Genomic DNA, 24,285 nt, shown 5'->3' with positions numbered 1-24,285 from the left:
GAGATTCCTCAAAAAACTAAAAATAGAACTACCCAACGACCCAGCAATTGCACTACTAGGCATTTATCCACAGGATACAGGTGTGCTGTTTCAAAGGGATACGTGCACCACCATGTTTATAGCAGCACTATCAACAATAGCCAAAGTATGGAAAGAGCCCAAATGTCCATTGATGGATGAATGGATAATGAAGATGTGGTGTGTATATATACTTATATAAGTATACATATATACTTATGCTAAGTGCAATTACTCAGAGAAAGACAAAAATCATACGATTTCACTCATATGAGGACTTTAAGAGACAAAACAGATGAACATAAGGGAAGATAAACAAAAATAATATAAAAACAGGGTGGGGACAAAACAGAAGAGACTCATAAATATGGAGAACAAACTGAGGGTTGCTGGAGGGATTGCCGGAGGGGGGGATGGGCTAAATGGGTAAGGGGAATTAAGGAATCTACTCCTGAAATCATTATTTCACTATATGCTAATTTGGATATAAATTAAAAAAAATTAAAAATTAAATTAAAAAAAAAAACAAAGACTCGTGGGGGTGGGCAGACCAGGCAAAGAAGAATGAGAAAGAATGGCTTGAAAGGGAACAGCAGCAGGGAGCCAGGGGAGGGGTGATGCTGAAGAAAATGAGGTGATCAACAGTGTCAACTGCAGCCCAGGAACGGAGTGGGTACTGTGCAAAATGTCCACTGGATTTAGCAGAAGGCATTGCTGATCATAAGATGAACAGATTCAAAGAAATGGTGGGAATGAAAGTCAGGAAGCGTGGGTTGCAGACTGACTGGTAAATGAGGAAGTGAAGACTGACATTTCAAAGTAGCAGGAGGGAACAATGAGAGAGGGGGTGATAGGTTATAAATAGCAAGGCGAGTGGGACAAAACTGACCAAACAAGTTAACAAGGAAACAGAACATGCCCAACAGCACAATTAGTAACTCACCACAGAAATTCCTCCTCCTATGAAATCCAACTCTCCCCTAGTGGCTGATCCTAGGGGAGACACATATTTCTGAAAGAATTAGATCCAGATCCCAAACTTTGGGAATATGGACTTTTTTCATTATCACTCACCTTCTGTAGTTGCTGATGGCTTTGTTGCAATATATTTAGGTGCGATTTTGTTAGTCATCTACAAGTACCTCAACTACCTCATAGCTTTAAAAACAGTGGGGAAATGATGATTAATAAATTCACCAACATTAAAATACAGCTCAAAAGCCCTTCTCCAAAGATTCAGTACATTCCAGGTTCCTAAGATCTAGCCATGTTCCATATTATTTTCTGAAAATACATTAAATATAAGATAGCTATTCTAAATCATCTTCTAAAATGCTGATGATTTTCTTAACTTTCAAAGTGATTAAACTGAGGTGGTTACACTGTCATATCTAGGAAATATTTACTGTAGTCTCATATCCTATAACAGCAAATATATGGCATATCATATTAATGATAGTGATTGTTTATCAAAAAGGTTGGTTTCCCTCAAACACAATCAAAATATAGGATTTAGATAATATCCATAACCTTAGTCTTGGCCAGCTGGCTCTAGTTAGATGAGAGCTTTAGATGTCTAACCTACTTTTTTCATACCTGTATAATAAAACAAACTTGAAGAAATTGCACTGGCTTCTTTTTGTACTCTCTAATGCAGAAAGTGGCTATGAAATTGTGAACTCAGTTACTCCTATTAAAATATTATAATAGAGAAAATTTTGTTCTGATGTCCTTCTTTGTTGACTGTGACACACCTCAAAACTAAAGTCCCCAAGGTAATTGCAAGATCTTATCACCGTTTAGAAATTATTGGCAACATACCAACTGGTTAAAGGTTAGTAACATAAAAAGAGATCACGTGAGTAAAAGAGAATGTATGTAGTACTCCAATGCTTGATTCTTACGAGGGTATCCCTTTGGGATATAGAATATTTCTACAAATAAGAGATAATCCAACCCAATGACCTCCACAACAAAATTACTCCAAACGTCTCTAACCAGGCATGAAAGCAGGAGACAACTTGGAAGTCATTACAGGTAATTAACTATACAAATGAAATGTAATTTACTATTAAACTAATAACACGAATGTCCTTGAATCTCATAATACAGGCTCTGCCCCTATTTTATGAGCCTATATTTATGGGTCATACTCTTCCATGGCAGATATTACCCATGGGAAGAGAAAATATGTCATTGGAACTACAATCTGCTCAATACTTGCTCAAGAAAATAATAGATGATTTCATTAACAAGACTACTTTCAGTAGATTTTAAGGTAGATTAGACATAATTCTGAATTCAGTAGATTCTGTTATAGAGCCACACCATCTTATATCCTACCAAGTTAGCTTAATATAGTGAAAAGAATATAAATTAAGACTAGAAAACCCCAGGTCACACCCAGGTCACCACCCAACCTGTATCAATGCAAGTGACTTGCTCACACCCTGTAGGACTTTTTTTCTCTAGTGAAACCACAAGGACAACTGTCATTTCCAGATGTGATTCTGTGTCAGAGGAGACTGAATCATAGTCAGCAAAGGTTAGACGTACCATCAGAAACCAGAGTCGAGACGGAAACAATAAATGAAGAAGTTAGGGCTTGAAGAGGTTAACGACTTGCTCTAGATGAAAGAGTAGGTAGTTGGAAAGCTGAACTGGAAGCCATTCATGGTAATTAAACAGATTACTGCATGTATGGAGCAATTACATTACACATACAAAGTTATGTTAAGAAAAATATTTTCAAGTAATGGCAGTAATGAATTACATTATCAACGGGAAATGCTCTTCCGTTTAGGGGCCCCAAAGATTATCTAATCAAATACCCAGCTTTTATCGATGAATCTGAGGTTAAAGTCAATTTGGACGAAGACTGAAGTCTTTTTTTTCTATGAAAAATAGTATCTTTTTTTTAAACATTTATTTATTTTGAGAAAGAGAGAACACACGCAAGCAGGGGAGGGGCAGAGAGAAAGGGAGAGCGCGAATACCATGCAGGCTCCTTGCTGTCACTGTGGAGTCCGATGCGGGGCTCGATCCAATGAACGGTGAAATCATGACATGAGCCGAAATCAAGAGTCGGACGCTTAACTGACTGAATTACCCAGATGCCCCGAAAAATACTATCTTATATGTTAAAACACTTCATGAATTATCAGAAGATAAAGGGCTAGAAAATGTAAGTGGTGAGATGAATGTTGAGGTAGACAATTTATTATGTATAGGCTTGAGAGACTCTGAATGTTTTAACTGGCTTTGTAACTGTGTGGCTTGATGATACATGTGGGCATACATTTGTGTAAGTTATGGTGTTGGCCTCAGAGAAACAGAGGGATGCAACAGTGTCTGTTTTCTGTCTCGCCCCAAGGGTCAGGACTTGAGGTGGTTAGAATGGGTTAGCATTTAAAGTTGAAAAGGACTTTTCCAAGAAATTCACGGTGCGATTCAGAGAAGCAGTACTGCCATTTTGGGTGCATATGTCTAAGTGTGACACTGAGAATTGTACTTTGGGCATTAATATTATGATCTCAACTGTGTACACAAGCTGGTGTGATCGAAGGCAGTTGAATTACACACTAGCAGTAAAACAAAACAAAACAAAAAAACAACTATAGTAGTCTCCTAACTTAGAGAAACCCATGAAGTTTATAGCTTGGGGCCATTTTCCAAACAATTTATAACCTTAGCACACTTAATCTCTGTGCTGTCACCAAATTAATACTGCTTAAACAGAACCTTGACTTTGTAGCTCTATTTTCAAAATCCTTAGTGTCCCTTCTCTGTGCATGTGGAATAAACACTTTGGGCTTTTGTCTGATGCTTTCAACACCCACCCCCCCAAAATACTGCCCAAGGAGAGGTAGTAAAATAAAACATGCAGGTGGGAATCTGACATCCTGAGGGTCCAATCTTGGCTTCACCATTCCCTGGCTGTACAATCTTGAGCAAATTCCACAGCCAGTGCAAGCCTCAGGCTAACCGAAGCAGTACAGGTCAGAGCCAGTGTCTGTACAATGCTCAGCCCAGAAATGTTAGGAACAGTGAGTAGGATGCTGATGTCCATGGTGTAGTGAGAATTATGATCATGAGGAGGACACGAAGGGCATCATAAACGTGCTCGTGTCTTCCCGCCTTCTCAACTTTGCCCATGGGTTTTCAATGGTAGGGAATGCCTTTTATTTCTACTTTATTGTATTTCCACCTTACAAAGTTTAAAAGCCCCAACTTCAATCCCGCCTTCTAGAGGCCACACAAGACCCTGCAATACTACTTCTTTTCAAGGTAACAATGATTAATAAGTATACCTGAACTTAGAGGGGCCTCTCTTCCTGGAAGAAAAAATAAGTCAGATGTTGCCCATCCCATTAAGATGATACTTGATATTTTACTTGTGCCTTTTAATTTAAAATAATAAAAAAGTATGAAATAATATAGTGTAGGGTACGAGTGATATATATACTAAAATACCTCCTAAAACCCCTCAGGCAGGCTTTTTAGACTCATCCTGTATCCATTTGAAATTCTAGGGGCGCCTGGATGGCGCAGTCGGTTAAGCGTCCGACTTCAGCCAGGTCACGATCTCGCGGTCCGTGAGTTCGAGCCCCGCGTCAGGCTTTGGGCTGATGGCTCGGAGCCTGGAGCCTGTTTCCGATTCTGTGTCTCCCTCTCTCTCTGCCCCTCCCCCGTTCATGCTCTGTCTCTCTCTGTCCCAAAAATAAATAAAAAACGTTGAAAAAAAAATTTTTTTTAATTTAAAAAAAAAAAAGAAATTCTAGAACCTTTGCTTTCTGGGGAGATCAATTTTCCCCTCACATAATGTTTTCCCACACCCAGTTAAGGACAAAAATAATTAGCGGAAGCTCTGTTCAGACAGAAGGGTAAATATATTAAAAATTATTCAATGTGTGTTCTATGGTAGGAAGAACTAAATCACTACTCCATTCTAAACCTATCAGAGAAAATAAAAACTTTGAAGTCCCATTTTGTGTTATTTAAATACTTGCCAATTTGTCATATGATATGATTGCCTCTCACATAAACATGACCTCTTTCTAGTGTGTAGAAAAGGGGATTATCCTCCATGGCAGGTACATTGGATTTGATCTGATGACAATTCACTTTCCTTTAGATGTCTGCATGTATATATAAGACTTACCGTGCCAAGGTCAATGATGAAGCAGTCACCCTTGTTGAAACTGTCCCAGCTAAGAGGAACTTCTGTGGCCCTGACCACTCTTCGACCCTTCACATGCAGGAGCCTCTTAGCAGTCAAGTCATTCGTGAGAACATGATTTAGCCCAGATGCCACACCTCCAGCCTGATCAGTGGGAGGAAGAGGGAAAACAAAACAAAAGCAGATGAGGCTTCTAACTAAATACAAAAACATATAAAACCAAGGTGTACAAGCCAAAACTGCCTTTCAGACCACAATAAAACTGCACCTAAGAACATGTGAAAAATTAAGTATGCAGAGGAGAATGACTTGGCAAATCAACACTTTTTTTTTTTTTTACTTTTTTTTTTGTTTAAGGCCTTTTGTCTTTCCTGTTTTAACCATCCAATTTAACATTGCAAGTTTTTACTTCAGTGCATAAAACCTGGTATATAAATGAGAGGAAGCAGTAGCTCTTATCCTTTGGGAACTAATGATTCTCAAGTCACTGAGTGAGAAGGCAAATAAATTTCAGGGAAGAAGGAGACAGGCAGATGGGGAAGACTCACAGGTAACAAGAGAGGAGAGAACTAGACACCCCCAAATTCCCATGACACACACAGTGATAGGACAGAGTAGGGGGGATGAATACTGGCTAGGTATATAAGTGGATCCTATTTATGGTCTCTGTTATAACATTATTAAAAAATCTTTCTTCCTTTTGTTTCTTAATATGCAGGCCTGAGTATTTATACCCTAAATTTGGTTGCACATCCCAAAACAAAACAAAATGAAACTATGTTCAATCAAAAAAAATGTTAAAAGACAGGGTCACCTGGGTGGCTCAGTCAGTTAAGCATCCAACCTCAGCTCAGGTCATGATCTCACAGTTTGTGAGTTCGAGCCCCACATCAGGCTGTGTGCTGACAGCTCAGAGCCTGGAGCCAGCTTCAGATTCTGTGTCTCCCTCTCTCTCTGCCCCTCCCCTCCTTGCATTCGGTCTTGCTCTCTCAAAAATAAATAAACATTAAAAAAATTTGTTTAAATAAAAATTGTTAAAGAAAATAATCAGATCAAGTACATCTTCTTACCTATTTGAAATCAGGCTTTACCTTTTCATTGTTTTCTACAATTAAATGTTAGAAACAATAATATTTATTTATTTCCATAATTAATTATGAGGCAATATGCATAATAAATATGTAGTGTAAGCAAATCACTTTTATTGCTCAAGCCTCCTACAATAATATGGTAAGAAAATCAGCAGTATAGGAAACCTGTAAAATAATCTAATTTTCAACTTTATTACATAAACATACACAGTAAATCCAAAGAAAGAAGTTGCCTATGTAACCGTCAGCACATTCTTGAAATTTCCACTGACTTTAAATTTCCACCATTCTCCAAGAAAAGACCCTCATAAATAGAAAGGTTTTATTAGTATAGGCTAAATGTTGACTTTGAGACAATTGTAACCACAAATCTTAAGAAATACCTAATAATTCCTCAGCCCATAATTTTACAAAGAATGCCATAAATGAACAAACTAGGTATTATACAATAAAAATAAATATGTTTTCATCTATATACTACTGTTCTTGGCCATTTCACTTTTTAAAAAATAAGTGCATTATCACCTGATAAACAGTGTAAGAACACTGTTATTTGAAAAAAGTTATAAAATACAAAACAGACTTAGACCAAGGATACTTATATAACATTTAACCTAATGTCATATAGTGAACCATCAGAGTGATAACCAGTCTGAACATAAAGTATTTTAAAAATTAATTTTGTCTTTAATATTTGATGTGAGAAAGGTACAAAAGAAAAACTGTAAGCTTCTATATGTTTGTATTTGATAGTAAGTAGTTCTGTAATAATGTTTGAATTAACCCTAGAAACTCCCAGTCTCTTTCTGCTTTCACAAGGCAGAATGAAAGCAAGGTACATGATCCTCTAAGTCAGTGGCACCATAAAGTTTTGCTGACTGATGGATGTTTCAAGGTCGCTATTACAATCACGGCTGAGAGCTGGGTCTTGAGCTTGGGAAAGGTGTGATTAACCAGAGATTTAATATAAGGGAGTAGTGGCAAATAATAGTCATCTATAACCCCCTAATCCCCTTAAAAACCTCATTAAAAAAAGAAAACCCTCACATCATTTAAATGACATGAGGAGATGGTCTTAATGTTGCCTAGCTGAATCTTTACATTATACATGGTAACTAAACATGACTGTTGTTGGCTTGGTAATGGTAGGCTTTGCCAAATTGTGTCCGTTCCAAACAGACACAATCCCGTTTCATAGGGTAATCTTAAGTAAGAAATTCATGCCGATATTTGAACCATTTATTTATGTTTAGAGCATCATAGTATAATGATTACCAGCTTAGGCACTGAAGTCAGATGGGGCCCTAGTCACTTAACAGCTATTAGATCTTGGCAAGTTACATAGTTCCTTAACGAGTTTGCTTAGTTACCTTAATAGGGTGGCAATTCTGGAAACTGCAGCATGGGGCACTACTTGGATTACATGAGATAACACCCACGAAGGGCTTAGCACATTCTTCGAAGCATAAAATTAAGTATAACATAATAGTCTTTGCTATTCTGGGTAGCAAGTTATCTTTGCTTCCACGTTTCCTATCAAGTACTTTGCAACTGTACGCGTTGTCATCTGCTCAATGTCACTGATGATAAGACAGTGAATTGATTTTTTTCCTGATAAATTTGACCTCCATTGGCAAATATCTTATTTCTAAAATATGCTGATTTGTGGCGGTTTTGACATTGATAATTAGAAGATAATTATCTTATAACTGTAAAACTGCTTTTTCATGTCCACTTTTTTTTTTTTTTTATAAATTTTTTTAATGTTTATTTATTTTTGAGACAGAGAGAGACAGAGCATGAACGGGGGAGGGGCAGAGAGAGAGGGAGACACAGAATCGGAAACAGGCTCCAGGCTCTGAGCCATCAGCCCAGAGCCCAACGCGGGGCTCGAACTCACGGACCGCGAGATCGTGACCTGGCTGACGTCGGACGCTTAACCGACTGCGCCACCCAGGCGCCCCTCATGTCCACTTTTAAATATGTATCCAGAAGTTTGATTTCAGTAGTCCCGCTAATAGCCAGAAGGATTAATAATACCACAAGTTCTTACTGATTGCATATGCACTATATATGTATTTTATTATTTAATTTAATTTTTAATCCTTACAACACCTATTTGAGGAAGCTTGTTTTATACCCATTATATATTTGGGGAAACTGAGCACAGTTGCCCTGAGGCAAACAAGTTATATGCAGCAGAAATGGGTTTATCACCAAGATGATGTCACAGTAAATGCTTTTAGTAACTACAAGACCCAGCTTATTCAAAATGTTGAGCTCACTGACAAAGGAAGTTTCAGGATCATTTGACAAAAACTGTCGGAACTCATGTGAATTAAATAAAATTGGAGGCAATGGTTTCATATTTAGGGTTGTTCACATTCTAGAGTGAAAAGAATGATTTTAAGAGAGAAGAGAACTTATTAAGTATTTATTCTCATCTCCATGGCATAACAAAATATTCATTAAGGCTCTGACCATGTAAAAGTAGATACAAACCCCGTCACTGTAATAGACAAATTTAATATATATTCAGAATTCTGGTTTAGCTCTGAGGTTTTAGGTCTTCAATAGGCTAATCTGCTCAAAGGGTGAGGGTCAGCAGAACACCTGTTAGAGCAGGTTTGATTTTGAATACGATTGCTTCCAAACTGTTTGTTTAGGGAGGTATTTCTCACACTTTCACTGAACACTCTTGGGGGAAGGGGGGATTGTGAAGGGTGGCCGGTCTGCAAGAGTCATGGAGAGAATTCCAGAAAAAAGGCGGTCCTTCGTTAAAGGTTGCCTTAAAAGGAGAAAACCATTTAACTTGTTTTTGTTTTTGTTTTCCCCCAAAACAAAGCCAGTTGATGCTTAGTGTTTCAGGCCAAAACACATAAATGGGGCACATATGTGTGTGTGGTAGTATATGTATACTTGACTTTGTGAGGCTGAACCACACATATACTCAACTCAGTGTTGTTTCATTTGTATCATTTCCGAGATCAAACCACACTATTTGGGAAATGTGTGTATAGCTCTTGCTATTAACTGAAATAATAACTGTTATAAATATTATATTAACCTGTTCCAGAAACACTGAGATTCCCAGGGGCGCCTGGGTGGCGCAGTCGGTTAAGCGTCCGACTTCAGCCAGGTCACGATCTTGCGGTCCGTGAGTTCGAGCCCCGCGTCAGGCTCTGGGCTGATGGCTCAGAGCCTGGAGCCTGTTTCCTATTCTGTGTCTCCCACTCTCTCTGCCCCTCCCCCGTTCATGCTCTGTCTCTCTCTGTCCCAAAAATAAATAAACGTTGAAAAAAAAAAATTAAAAAAAAAAACTGAGATTCCCAAGTCCTGGGTTATTTGCAGTAGAATAGCATTTAAAAAAAAAAAAAAAGTTAATACCTAAGTTGCCAACACTTAATTTTTGAAGTAACTCCACAAAATTTTTAAGGGCTTTCCTGTGACAACATGCCTGAGAGCTCTAAACTTCATTAAAAATTGACCTGTTAAATGAAATTAAGTCAGAATTTTTCCCATATTATGCCCACATTCCACAAGCGTTTAATGAGCACCTACTGTGTGTCCAGCAGGCACTGGTATAAGTCAGTAAACAAAACAGACTGAAGCAAAAGCAAAGCAAAAACCCTGTCCTTCATGAACATTCATCCTGTGAAGACATGAGGTGTGAATGCATGGGAAGAGAAAGGGGGTCATAATGGAAACAATTCGAGAGAACTGCTTACCTTGTATTTCAGACCTCCTTTGAAGTAGCCAACAAAGTCAGTAGATTCATGGCCTTGAAGTTCTCTACTCTGTACCGGCTTGCCACCCAAATAGTCATCCATCTGAACAGTGAAGATGGCAGCAGCTGTGCCTTCATCCTGAGTACACTCCTTTCCTGAAATTGCACAGGACAGCACGTCACTACTCGAGCAAGGAAAAGGACTAAGGCAGAACTTCTGATAAGAAAAAGCTCAGATATTTTCTTTGAGTTACACAGCAATATAATAAATGGTCTTGGGCGGAACAGTCTTTTAGCAGAAATGGTGTAATATAAAAATACTACTTTGCTAATATCTAAAAGAATGGTTTTGCTCTTGCTTTCCAATTCTCTTTAAAAATTTTTCTAAAAGAAATACTGACGTCTGTATACGCTTAAGAAGATATAACACTATATTCTAGTAGGATTCAGATTCATTTGGTAACCAGATCAGACTATGAGAATGTTTTCCAATTGTTTCAGCCTTTATTACCGTCGATCTTCAGGCTTCCAATAAGTCACTATGTTAATATTTGTAAGGAATATGAACATCATAGGCGATAGATAAATAGCTTTAAAAAAGCAAGTGGTTTGTAGAATGGGAAAATGAGTGTAACTTGACCTTACCCCTCTTTTCAAGTACCACAGTCCGCACTTCATTATCTTATTGGTGTAAGATCCTATTCTCTGAGGGGAAAGGGAGAGTAAAGGAAATAGACACTGACATCTGTTGAATGTGAATGTATGTACTATTATCCCAGGAATTTAACACACAACACACACTTAATTTTCACAATTCTAGTACAGATCCCATCTAGCCAACCTCACTGAGGTCAAAACACTAATTCACATCCTTCAGTGTACACAAGGACCAGAGCTGGGACAGTCCTGAGAGGAACTCAAATTTTATAAAAGACATTCCAGAACCCTTGCTATATTTGAGCTGTGTGCAAGTCATAAATGATTTTAGAAATAACAATAGCTAACATGTATATATTTGTAGTATCCTTGCACTGGGCCAGATACTGTGCTAGTGCTTGACATGGATGATCTCATTTAATCTTCAAGCAACTGCATGCAGCAGAAATATTTCCCACCATGTCACAACAAAAGAAATGGAGGCTTAGAAAGGCCAAGTAGCTTCCCTGAGGTCATAAAGTTGACCTTTGGTAGAACACAACCCAGAAGCGGGTTTCTGTGATTCTGAAGCACACGCTTTTAGAAACCACAACACCAATAGAGAGTTTTTATACTCAGATTCTCATAGCAGAAACATTCTGTGATATCTGGGGTAGTTATTTTCCTCCAGGTGTAACTGATGTAGAAAAGTGTAGAAGTTATAACAATACTATAGTTCACCTGAAACCCCCATATGGTGAGTATTCACTAAAACTGAAGACAGGAAAACAGTCAGCTATATTAATTTAAGAAGTGTATTTATTTACATTCCTCCCTTACTCTCAAAGGGGACCTGTATAGCTAGTTATCTTCTCAGGAAAAAAAAAAAATCCACTAGCTAGAAGAATATTTGCCATGATATCAATTTTGTGAACTTCTTGTGGTCAAAGGAAAAAAACACATCAAAGTTTACAGTCCAAAAGAATACTAGTATCATTCTTCTGCCCACTTTCACATCCATAAATGAGAATACTAATAAAGGCAAAGATGTAGATTTGCACTGAGATGTTTTAAGAGGGAAGCTTAAATCAAGGTTAATATCAGAAGTGTTAAGGATAATGTGTTTGACATAAAACATTAATGAGTACAAGTTGAAACACAAATTTCTTTGGACAGATGTAAATAGACAGGCATGCAATTAATGAATGAACTGGAAGTAAGTTAATTAAATTATGCTATCACTTGTCGATGCTTGTGTACTGTGCTAGGTCAAGGGATATCAGTATTAATAAACTAGAGGGTTTGCTATAAAGAAGCTGAAAGGTCCTAAAGAAACCAATACCAGCCTTTGAATGTGAAAACTAGAATCCAATTCAATGATACCATGATGCAATTCTAGCAAGTGTTCAGAAATGTATGTACTTGCTCTATGAATTTTGCTTATAAATTCATTTATTTTCCCTTTTCTGATTTAACCAGTGTCTTTCAAGTTATGTTACGTTCTTTTGTGTTATGTCCTTTTATATTATGTTACATTGTACTTGTACATAGGCTGCACACTTGCTAAAACTCTTTTGGGGATGTGATGATTTTATATGTAAAACAGATTAAAAGGAAGGTTTAATAACTAGGTTAATCAAATAGCCATTCGTGATAAAAACTCTTGCAAAGTTAGGAATACAAGGGAATATCCTCAGCTTAATAAACAGAATCTACAAAAAACACACAGCTAATACAATTCTTAATAGTGAAAGACTGAATGTTTTCTCCCTAAGTTAGAACATGGGAGGTCCACTCTTACTACTCTTACTTAACATAACATGGGAAGTTCTAACCACTGCAATCAGGTAAGAAAAGGAAATAAAAACATACATTGGAAAAGAGGAAATAAAATGTCCCTATTTAGAGATGACAGGATTGTCCATATAGAAAGTATGAAGGAATCCACAAAAACAACCCCCAAAACTCCCAGAATAAATGCATTCAGCAAGATAGGAGGATAAAGATTAATCAATAATGAAAACCAGTCACATTTTTTTTGTACAGAAACAATGAACATGCAGAAATTGAAATTAAAAACACTACCATTTACAATCACTCCAAAGAAACAGGTATATATTTAATAAAACAGGTACATGATCTATATGCTAAAAATGATAAAATGTTGATAAAAATATCAAAGACTGGGGTGCCTGGGTGGCTCAGTTGGTTAAGCATCTGACTTTGGGTCAGGCCGTGATCTCAAAGCTCATGAGTTCGAGCCCCTCATTGGGCTCTGTGCTGACAGCTCAGAGCCTGGAGCCTGTTTCAGATCCTGTATTTCCCTCTCTCTCTGCCCCTCCCGTGCTCACTCTCTGTCTCTCAAAAGTGAATAAACATTAAATTAAAAAAAAATCAAAGACCTTAACAAATATAGAGGCATAATAAGATTATATGACCCAATATAATTAAGATTTTAATTTTCCCCAAGTTGATCTACAAGTTTAATGCTATTCCTATCAAAAGTACAGAAAGGTTTATCATAGATTACACAATTTTATTGTGAAATTTATATGAAAAGGCCCAGGCCATGGAAGAGCTAAAACACTTTTGACAACGAAAAAGAAGATTGGAAGAATAACTCCATCTGATATTAGGATTTACTATACAGCTACAGTAATTAAGACAGTGTGGTACTGGTGGAAGGAGAGACCCATAGATCAACAGACGAAATTTGCCCCAGTGGTAACATTTTTCAAACTATAGTATAGGTTGGTATAGTACAGTATATTAAAGCACAAATACAGGGTTGCCTGGGTGGCTCCGCTGGTTAAGCGTCCAACTTCAGCTCAGGTCATGATCTCACAGCCTGTGAGTTTGAGCCCCGCGTCAGGCTCTGTGCTGGCAGCTCAGAGCCTGGGGCCTGCTTCGGATTCTGTGTGTGTCTCTCTCTCTCTCTCTGCCCCTCCCCCACTCATGCTGGCTCTTTCTGTCTTTCAATAATAAATGTTAAAAATTAAAAAAAAAAAAAGCATAAATACATAAGTACAGCACAGCACAGAATGCAGACACCAGGATACAGACATTGATACAACCCACTTATCTTTGTCATATTTCCCCAAATTCACTTGTGCTGATGTGTGCCTTTGTACATTTAGTTCTCTAAAATTTGATCACATGTGCAAATTCATGTATTCGTCATCCCAGTAAAACAAACTGTGCAGTTAGATCACCAAAAACTCCCTTAAATGTTGCCCTTTCATAACTACCACCACCTCCCACCTGCACCACCCCCTTCCCACCCCATTCCTAACCCCTGATAACAACGAATGTAAAATTCTATAATTTCAAGAATGTTTTATGTACACGGAATCATACACCAGGGAACATTTTGGCATTGCTTTTTCTTTCACTCAGCAAAATTTCCCAAGGATTCATCTGAGTTGTTGTGCGTATTGATAGTTCTGTTCCTTTTTATTGCTCCGTAGTGTTCTCTGGTATAGACATACCACAGTTTGTTTAACCAGTCACCTGTGGAAGGATATCTGGGCTAATTCAAGTTTTTGTCTATCCAAATAAAGCTGCTATGGACATCTGTGTGTAGGTTTTTACATGAATCTAAATTTTCATTCCTCTGGAAGAAATACCCATGAATGCAATTGCTGGGTCATATGGCAGCTGCAAGTTTAGTTTTATAAGAAAGTGTCAAACTCTGCTTCATAATGGTTGTACCATTTTATACTCCCCCCTAAGCAATGTATAAAAATCCAGTTTCTCAGCATCCTCACCAGCCCTTGTATAGTCTAAGTTCCTTGTATTGTACACTGCATACTGCAATCCAATTCTTTGGATTTTCAGTGCCTCGCAGACAGCCAAGCACAGACTAGATATACCACACATGTTTGCTACTCTCAAATACATTTATGTAAAGTTTAAAACTGGAAAGAGAAAGGATCGAGGTGAGCGGATGTTTGTAGTGTAGGCCCAGGATGTGAGAGAGTAGCTTTATTACCCAGTCATGCCCATAGTCATGATGCTCTAAGGAACTAGAAGCAGAAGGTGGATGCATTTAAACTGCTAGGTGCAAAGCTAAAAATATTTTTTAGGAAGGACCAATGCAACAACTTTTAAGTTATAGGCAACAAATTATTATTTTGTAAAGTAAATAAAGAAACAATAATAAAAGGGAATAATCTAAGATAAGCAAGGGCATCGCAGAAAGCCAATGAGGGAGAGAGCAGGGAAGAGGGCTCTTCCTCTATTCTTCCATTCTGGGTCCTGCTTCTCCTTGTTTCCCCTTTCCTCCTCTCACTTGGCCTGTTTCTTTTCTCCCTCCAATGCACCTTTTCCATCCCAACCTGGTTCTAATTTCAATGTCTTTCATCCTCCTTCCAAATGATTTATAGTCAAACCTCCTTTCCCCCCGAACTTTCAGCTCTCCCTCTTGGAACTTTTTCTCAGTCTGTCTCTCTGATTAACCCTCATGAACTCATACAGATTCAGGTCCTGGGTAGAATATTTTGGATGAAATACAGCTAGCTTCAGGGAACTAAAGTAGGAAGAACTGCTAAACAATTCCATCTAAAGGCCCTGGTTACTATTTCACTCTAAACTTTTTCATGCTCCTCATGATTTTCTCTTGGAGTCGATCCCTCCCAATTATCCTCATTTGCCTTTTTTCCGTCAAAGCTGCTCTACTTCCCTGTGTCCCAGAAATACAGACACTCTCTTTTTCATGGTGTTTAGCACATTTTATCTGTGTTGTATCACTGTTCATCATATTGTATCTTTGAGATTATAAACTTTAAGGGAAGGCTCATAAATTATTCACATGCAAAAATGCCTTCCACAATGTTGGGCATACTGAGTAATTACTGAATTCACTTATTACTTAACATACTAATAACTTCAGCTTTAGCAAGTCTTTAAAATCATGAAGTGTTTCTGCCCAAGGCATTTTCTATTACAATTTTTGAAATTGGTGACACCTAAATGAATAATGTGAATAATGAGTTAATGTGAATCTGTAAACCCTAAAAAACAATTTGCTTAATAAGCTTCTTTGGATAAGAAAGAATCTATAAAATAAGAAAAACAAAAACCAAAAAAGATTTTAAAAAAGCGAAACACCTGTATTCACAGCCCTCTTACAGTCTCACAACAAAGTCAAACTTAACTGTTGTCTACAGCGGGATACAAAGTCCTTTCACACCTTAATTGACCAAAATTTCAAATGTGGCATTTCAGACACTCTTATTCATTCCAGATCCAAGTTCTGAATACATAAACCAAGATGAGAACATTACTATTCTCTCTGGCATCATTCATTCGTGAACATGGTTTTATATTAAGGTTTCAGTGATTTCTGGTGTAAAATTTAAATCAATCAATGTCTAATATGATAGGAATAGTGACACTACACTAGGAAACCACAATGTGCTTGGAACTCAGCCTGCACTCCACCAAGTAAGCACAAAATTGTAATATTGAATGCTGTAATAAAAACAACCCTTTTCCCTCATTAGAATTCTCATTTGGAGCGTCTGCTGAGGTGTTCACTACCACTGAGAGCATCCTTTCTCAATGTTTTCTGCTATTCTATTTCTTAAAAGCTTCAAACGTTAGAAATAAAAATGATGGTTTTTCAAGGACCTCAAAGTGTGTGTGTGTGTGGTTTCGTGTTCTCCCACAGGCTCAGGAATAAAGCTAAAAATATAGAAACAGAAGTCCTAGGGGAGGCAATCTAGTCTAAAAAGAAGGCAGTAAGTCTCAGATAATCGGCACGTTGTTAGAAGGGGTGTGCCCACTGGCACAGGATCTTACGGGGAGAGGTTGGACATTCAGGATGTTTACGAGTAAAAGTAGAAGGTGGAAAAAGTAGAACACACAAGGCCCAGTATTCTGACATCCTGGCACGAGTGCAGCCCAAAATAATTACTACTGCTGAAGAAGCTGTTTTGTTTCGCACGGTGCCCTTGTTCAAGTAGATAAATAATAATATTTTTTAAAATAATTATCATAATAGAGCAACTCATCTATATGCCATATAAAGCTATTTATTTATATTGACGACATCTGTATTTTTTTTTTCCTCTCTTCCATCCAGGGTCGCCAATACCTGATCAACAAGAATTTCTGTTAGCAGAACGCGTGAGCAAGTTGGTCTTGATTTAAAGCCACCCAGAGCATTAACCGCCGAAATTTGTGGACAAACAGAAGCTGGGGCCTAAAGGCAAAAACTAAAAATAAATTAGAGAAAAGGGAGGGGGGAGCGGTTAGTTCTCGCCAGCTGCGGCGGATGCCTGCAAACTTGTTTGACTGCATCTCCTCCCGGACAGGGAAACCAGGACTGAACTTGTCTCAAGGAGAGCGGGACTTGGCCACAGCCGGGGTGCGCTAAGCAGCGGCCCCGGGCGGGCGCGGGTTTGCAGAATGTAAGGTGAAAGGGGGAGAATCTGGGGGAACCAGTCTCCAAGCCCGGGTGATTGCTCCCGACCTCGCCGCGCCCCGCGTTTCCTGCCGCGTTCGCACGAGCGGGCTCTGGCGGGGAGAAGGCGGCCAGTCCAAAGGGGGCGGTCGGAAGGGGGCGCGACAGGCGCGACGGGTCTCCGGGCCCGCCCGGTTTGCGACTCCCCTCTCCCCCAACTTCACCTGCACCTCACCCGCCCCCCCCCAACCTCCAGCCTGCAAATCTCAGCTTAGCCGCCTCGCCCCACCCCGACCTGGGCGCGTCGTGGTCTCGCAGCCTGCACCCCCTTACCTAGCCAGAAGTGCAGGCGGTAGGAGAAGCCCCGGCTCGCCCTGGCCGTGTGCAGCACCAGGTACGCATCCCCGACGTAGAAGTCGCCGTAAGCGCTCTCGGGCACCGGCACGAGTTCCAGCTTCTCGACCCTCCAGACCTGCAGCCCCGCCTGCTGGCCCGCTCGGGCGAACTCCTCGTGGTACAGCCCGTGGGCCATTGCTCCTGCAGGCAGCGCTCTGGGCAAGGGGCGGGGCACCTCGTCGGTCTTGCAGTCGGACTAATCCGAGATGGGCAGAAGAGACTGTGCTCCGCGACTTTATAGAGCTCGCCCTGCGGGGAGGCGGGGCTCGGAAGCCGGAGGGGCTAAATACCCTAGGCGGGGTTGCTCGGGTAGCAGGGGATCCCGTCTCAATCGGAGCGATGCGCCTAGCACCCACCGCCTCCGCCCTACTCTGAGTTAGCAGCAGATTCACAGTCTCAGAAATCGTGAGATCCGAGAGGAATTTACAGACACTCCTGGAAATGCCTCCTAGTCTAAGGAAGGACATTTTTTTCGATATCAGATGGAGGAGATTAACAATTGAAACTCTGACGGGCGCAACGTTCTTTTAAAAAGAAAAATGACTATCCAAGTAACAATCATAATCACCAACTCCATCATTTCACTTGCCAGTCGCTCCATCTCTGATAGCCGAAATTTCCGTCTTGATCTTTCCAGTTCGAAAGTGCCGTGAAAAACAAAAATGTCAGGTTTCTTGGAAAGGACGAAAACCTAGTAGGCTGGTGGTCCTACGCAGAAGACAGAGCTCTCTGTAAATCCCCTGGGGTTCAGAAGCAGTGGTTAAGCTCTTTGCTTTTTTTGTCCAGGAAAGTTGTTGAAAATAGAGCAGCCCTCCTCCTGGGGTGTTCTCAAGACTGGGTTGTTTGTGGTGTTATGCGCAGCTTGCCTTGTGAGTTACCTGTTATCTGGCTTCAAGAGATTGATTTCTCATTGTTTACGCTATAGTTTTTGCTTTTGCAGCACTGTAACACGAAGTTTACGTTTTATTGTGCATTCTTTTAACAGAAGCGGGTATGGCAAAGGCTTTTGTTCTGAAAAAGCCAGTCACTAGGGATCTAAAGATTTAGAAAACAGATGTTTATGCGGGTGCATTTTCTTTCACTGTTTCCCAAATTACAAGAGTTCCCAGAAGATCACTAATAATATGCAATTCGATTTTTCCTTAATTAATTTATGTTTTTATTTATTTTTTTTTAATTTTTTTTCCAACGTTTATTTATTTTTGAGACAGAGAGAGACAGAGCATGAACGGGCGAGGGGCAGAGAGAGAGGGAGACACAGAATCGGAAACAGGCTCCAGGCTCTGAGCCATCAGCCCAGAGCCCGACGCGGGGCTCGAACTCACGGACCGCGAGATCGTGACCTGGCTGAAGTCGGACGCTTAACCGACTGCGCCACCCAGGCGCCCCTAATTTATGTTTTTAAACAGGTATTACATGACTATGGGAAAAATTCAAAAGTACAAATGAGATGACACAAGTAAATCATTTGTGTCTGTTACATAGAAAATATTCACTAATTAGCTATTATTTTGTGACAGACTTGATTTTGCTCCTCTAATTACCTTCTCCATCCTTCTGCATCCTGTGGTCTTCCCTTAGGGCTGACTTGCTTGGACTAAAGCAACTGGTCTTTGATGATCTCTAGCTTAGGGTTGGTTGGAAATCAGAGAGAGAGAGGAGAGAGAGGTCAGAATATTTATTTACTTGGTCCCTTCTACCAAAAGTCACTGTACCTTTAAAGGCAAATAACTCTATGTTGCTTTTTCTGTTTGGGGGGGGGGCATGCATATGTGTGTTTGGTTTTTTTCTTTTTTCTTTTTTCAGTTTCTAGCAACTACCCCCTTGGATGCATTTTCCTTCTTGGCTTTTCTGTCCTTCAACTTCTGTATATAGCCTATTAAAAAAAAAAAAAAAACTCTAGGAATTTTCCTATTTTGTGAATGTCATGTATTCATAGGTTGAGATACTGATTGATAAATATTATTATCTATATTCTCTTTCTTTCCTCCTCCTAACCAAAACAATAAAAAGTGGATATAATGAGGTTCATTTTACAGATGAGAAAACTGAGGCTTTGCAACTGTGCATGGCCAAGGAGAAATTCAAGCCCACTGAGTCTCATTCAGAAACACATGATGTTTACCAAAACTCGTTCTTTCAGTCCAATTATTTGGCTAATACTTGCTCACATAAATATACTTTATATTTTTATTTCTTCTAACTTATCCCCAGAGAAGCTTCCACTCTAGCATGTCCCATGCAACACCAGGAAGTTTAGTTTTAACATTGTCACCGAGGCATTATATGTCTTAGTTTCCTTAATCTGTAAAGTAGAAATCATTTGTTCTCTTCCATCTTCTAGTGAAAAATTTTAAGAACCAGTGATCTGGACACAAGATCACTTAAAAATCAGAGTGATCACTTAAGCTTAGTTTCAGTTTTAGCAATAATTTCTTTCCTGTTAGTGAAGAAATATTAGTGAAGAAATAAAAATAAAAGGAAATAATTTCCTTCTAGTTGAAGAAGTAAGAAAAAACTTTGATATGGACAAGTGGAATTTCCTCTTGCTTAGGCCAGGACATTTATCTGCTTTCTTTTGTCTATAATAATGAAATAATGCATTTAAAAATACATTTGTTTAGGGGCACTGGAGTGGTTTAGTCAGTTGAACATCCGACTTCAGCTCAGGTCATGATCTCAGGGTTCATGGGTTTGAGCCCTACATTGGGCTCTGTGCTGACAGCTCAGAGCCTAGAGCCTGCTTCAGATTCTGTGTCTCCCTCTCTCTATGCCCTTCTTCTGTTCACACTCTGACTCTCTCTCTCAAAAATAAATAAACATTAAAAACAATTTTTTAAATACATTTGTTTTACTGGTAGTCCTGCTAAATAGTAATAACTCTTGTTTGATTTCGCCAATGATTTGAGGGTGTACACATAGAGCCTGGATTCAGGAGACCTGAGTGTCATGAGGATCAAAAGAGATAATTGTTCCAGAGCTGTGAGAACCAATCAATAAACCCAGTTAATAATTAGCAAGGGCCCTTAGCCCTAGTACCTAAAAAAGCTGTGTGATTAGTGAAAGTGAAAATGCACTTTCTAGGGAAGTGTATTTAAATTCTTCTTGACCATACTAGACAAACTAGAACTTAAAAAAAAAAAATCCCCCCCTTTTTTTTTTTTAATTTCAGTCAGGATCTATGACTTTCCCTTTCATTAATTTAAAATTACACATAATACTATAAAGACATGGTCATGGCCCAATACTATGGTGAAGGTTTTATTGGTCTTGAATGTGTGCTATTTTGATAAATAATTCATTTCTTGTAAACCTACTTGATACAGTGGGTTGATTCAGCAACTTTCTTCGTAATATTTTCATTATGTATAAAACTCATTTATTATTCTTATTACATAGTAAAAAGCAAACCCCTGCAAGATTATTGAGAGAAAACACCATCATTATTTTAGGCCTTTACATATTAAAGAATGCTTATGACAGAAGGAAAGGTTGAGGATCCAAAGTCTCATGGAGATTTCTGATTTGAAATGATAAATTTTGCTTTAAGCTTGTGCTGATGCAAATAGAGATCTGAAGATGATTCTGGTTTTAAAATATGATAAAATTGAGGCTAAAGCCCTGAGACTGTAGGAACTTTTTCTCTTTGCCTGGTTTTTCTAAATGTATCTATTTACTAATTATCCCAGTTAACATTCCATTCAGTTTTGTGTGTTTGTAGCCCTGACTTTACCAGCCTGTGAGAAATAACTTCAGATTTTTCAAGGACTATGTCAACAACTACTTACAATATTTGAATGTCAGAACTGTATGACCATAGAGAATGATGGAAATCAGACATGATCAGATCATCATTTTGTGTGCAGGTACTTAACAAAAATAAGGTTAATTAATTGACCTAAACCCAATGGGAACTTGTTTAAAACAGCCTAAGGACTTGAAGATACGCTTCTCACTGATCAAAAATCACTTCCTTTAGCAAATTCTCTTCTTGACTCAACATCTTTTTTTTATGAGTCTAAATTAAGCAATTTGGTATTCCTTTTACTCTTAGCTTCCTCTTGTCTTGATATTTTGAGGTTTCCCTAAAATCACAGGCTTCTATAGACTATTTAAATTGACTGGAAGGATTTTTGAAATATTTTTTTTTTAAACGTATTTCAGAGGACACTGCTGTGAATCTGGCATGATCACTCCCATGTCTACTCAGTCCCTCTCCTGAAATGACAAGGATTAAAAATAAGCTGTTCAATGACTATCATCTGGACCCTTGGTATTCGTGCTTCCAGCTGAGGCCCACTGAAGAAAAATGGAAGGCAGTTTATTTCACCAAAGAAAGTGTGGAGCCCTGGTGTGCTTGGGAGACTTTTCAAAAGCAAGAACCCTTTTGACTTTTTCCCACGATTTTTTATGTTAATATTTATCATGAATATTTCTGATTACAATAGTTACAATCACTAACGACAATTTTGGAAGTCTTTATGAATAAGACTATGGATAAGATTCAATTTATGACACAACCTATAGATAAGTTCTGATAACATTTTATTTTATTTTATTTTTTTAATTTTTTTAACGTTCATTTATTTTTGAGACAGAGAGAGACAGAGCATGAACGGGGGAGGGTCCGAGAGAGGGAGACACAGAATCCGAAACAGACTCCAGGCTCCGAGCTGTCAGCACAGAGCCCGATGCGGGGCTCGAACTCACGGACTGCGAGATCGTGACCTGAGCCGAAGTCGGCCGCTCAACCGACTGAGCCACCCAGGCGCCCCAACATTTTAAACAAAACTAAGATCATGATATGAAACTCTATCTTCTGATTTGTAATTTGTTTTGTCACCTATAGTACACAGGTCTTTTCACTAAGTAGGTAGGGCTGTAAACAATGTAGAATTTACAAAAGTTCCACCCTACCCACCAAATCCTGAAATCCTGATTTGCTGGGCGTGAACAAATCCCAAGTCCCATACTTTGAAAGTATGTCATAATTTTAACTTCTATTTTTATTTGAAAAATTATAAAGGAATCATACCCACACATAACCACATCTTTCTTGCTCTTCATTTTGACAAAAATGTTATTATTTGAGAAGTGAATACCTGTCTTTGGTCCATTGAAGTCTATCTTTTAGAGGGTGCAACATTTTACCAAAGGTGCATATCCTTTCCAAATGTTTGAGTTGATACAGACATATTCGTGCATCTTCTTTCTGTCTTTCCCTCTGTCTATCTCTGTGTATCCATCCATCCACCTCTATCCACAGTGGTGGTAAAGAACACAGGCATTGGAGCCAACTGTCCTGGGATCACTTTCCTGCTCTGCCAGTTCTAGCTGTGCAGCCTGCGGTGGGTTACTCAGAAGCTCAGTTTTCTTGTCTCTGAAGTGGAGACATTTGGGGTGCCTGGATGGCTAAGTCGTTAAACATCCGACTTCCACTCAGGTCATGATCTCACGGTTCGTGAGTTCAAGCCTGGATTGGGTGAACACAAGCCCCTCTTCTCTCTCTCTCTCTCTCTCTCTCTCTCTGTCCCCGCTGGGATTCTCTCTGTCTCTCTCTCTGCCCCTTGTTCACTTGTGCCCTCTCTCTCTCTAAAAAAAAAACAAGAAAGTGGAGACATTTGATATGATTGTTGTTGATTAAATGAGTTAACACAGATAAAGTGCTTGAAAGAATCTTGCCAAAGATTAAGATTCTCAATAAATGAACATTATTATTCACACACAAATACATACATAAGCACACACATTTCAACCTAAATGGAGTGCACATTCATAGGTGGCTTGCTTTTAAAAAATTAATAGGTTATGAATACTTTTCATGTAAGTATATGTAGATTTACCTCATTAAAAATAATAACCTCATTGTATTAATATACAATTTTTCTAAGTAATTAATTTTGGTAGTTTTAAATTGCACCAATTCAAATAATGTATCAATAAACAAACTTCCATGCATATTGTACTTTTTATGTATATGTCACTATTTCTGTAGGAAGAATTTCTAAAATTAGAATTTCTGGGTCCAATGATTTCTACATTTTAAAAAATGTTAAGATGTTAAGTTATTATCAAATTATATTCTCTAAAATAGTGTATAAAAATATCCATTTTCCCATACCTTTGCATTAAATGTTAATCTTTCATTAAAAAACAAATTGCTTCCAATCTGATGCGTGAAAATTTTATCTCATTTTTTGAAAATTTGTATTCCTGTGATATTAATGCGGTTAAGCCCATTTGCAGTATTTATAACATACTTGTATATCTTATGAGAATTGCATATTTATATTATTTGCATATGTATCTTCTGAATTACACATTTTCAATAGTTTGTAAATAAAGAACATTTTTCCTCTCACATGCGTTACAAATATATCATTTATTTCCCTCCTTTATTTTCTCCTTAAGAAGTCCTTTCTAACCTGATGTTAAATACCGCATAATATGCTATACTGTAATGATTTGGAAGCTTTGTATTTCCTCTTTACCTCTTCTTAGTTCATGTGAAATATACTTTGTGTTATCATATAATGTAGAAATGTAAATTTTTTCTTCATAAGTGATATCCACATTTCTGAAAATGATTTGTTTCATATTGATTCAAAATATATTTATCATACATAAAATTATTATTTCTTAGGTTTCTACTTAATCTACTTATTTATTCATTTATCTGTAGCATACTTCTTTTATCATGATAATTAGTTTTTCCTTTTAATTTCTGCTATGGCAGATCTTCACTAAATTTTTTTTTTCAAAATTTTCTTACCAATTCTTACATGCTTTTCCATGTGAAATTAAAAATAAGTTGAACATTAGAAAATTATTT

General features: G+C 38.3%; 1 protein-coding gene across 1 annotated transcript in view; it reads right to left on the bottom strand.

The window, feature by feature from the left end:
• The window catches only part of LOC121026761 (adseverin), an 82,792-nt gene extending 65,122 nt beyond the window's left edge, over positions 1-17,670 (bottom strand). Inside the window, exons 1-3 of the mRNA XM_040469535.1 lie at positions 17,391-17,670; positions 10,017-10,171; positions 5,180-5,341 (exon numbers count right to left, since the gene is read on the bottom strand). Of these exons, the coding sequence (XP_040325469.1) occupies positions 5,180-5,341; positions 10,017-10,171; positions 17,391-17,589 (516 nt within the window). The 5' untranslated portion in view covers positions 17,590-17,670. The remainder of the gene's footprint in view (positions 1-5,179; positions 5,342-10,016; positions 10,172-17,390) is intronic.
• Positions 17,671-24,285: the final 6,615 nt, after the last annotated feature.

The sequence above is a fragment of the Herpailurus yagouaroundi genome, unplaced genomic scaffold, assembly GCF_014898765.1.
Source record: "Herpailurus yagouaroundi ecotype Mexico unplaced genomic scaffold, PumYag 162435, whole genome shotgun sequence".
NCBI lineage: Eukaryota > Metazoa > Chordata > Mammalia > Carnivora > Felidae > Herpailurus > Herpailurus yagouaroundi.
Note: the sequence above shows the minus strand (reverse complement) of the source record. Positions and strands in the feature narration are given on the sequence as shown.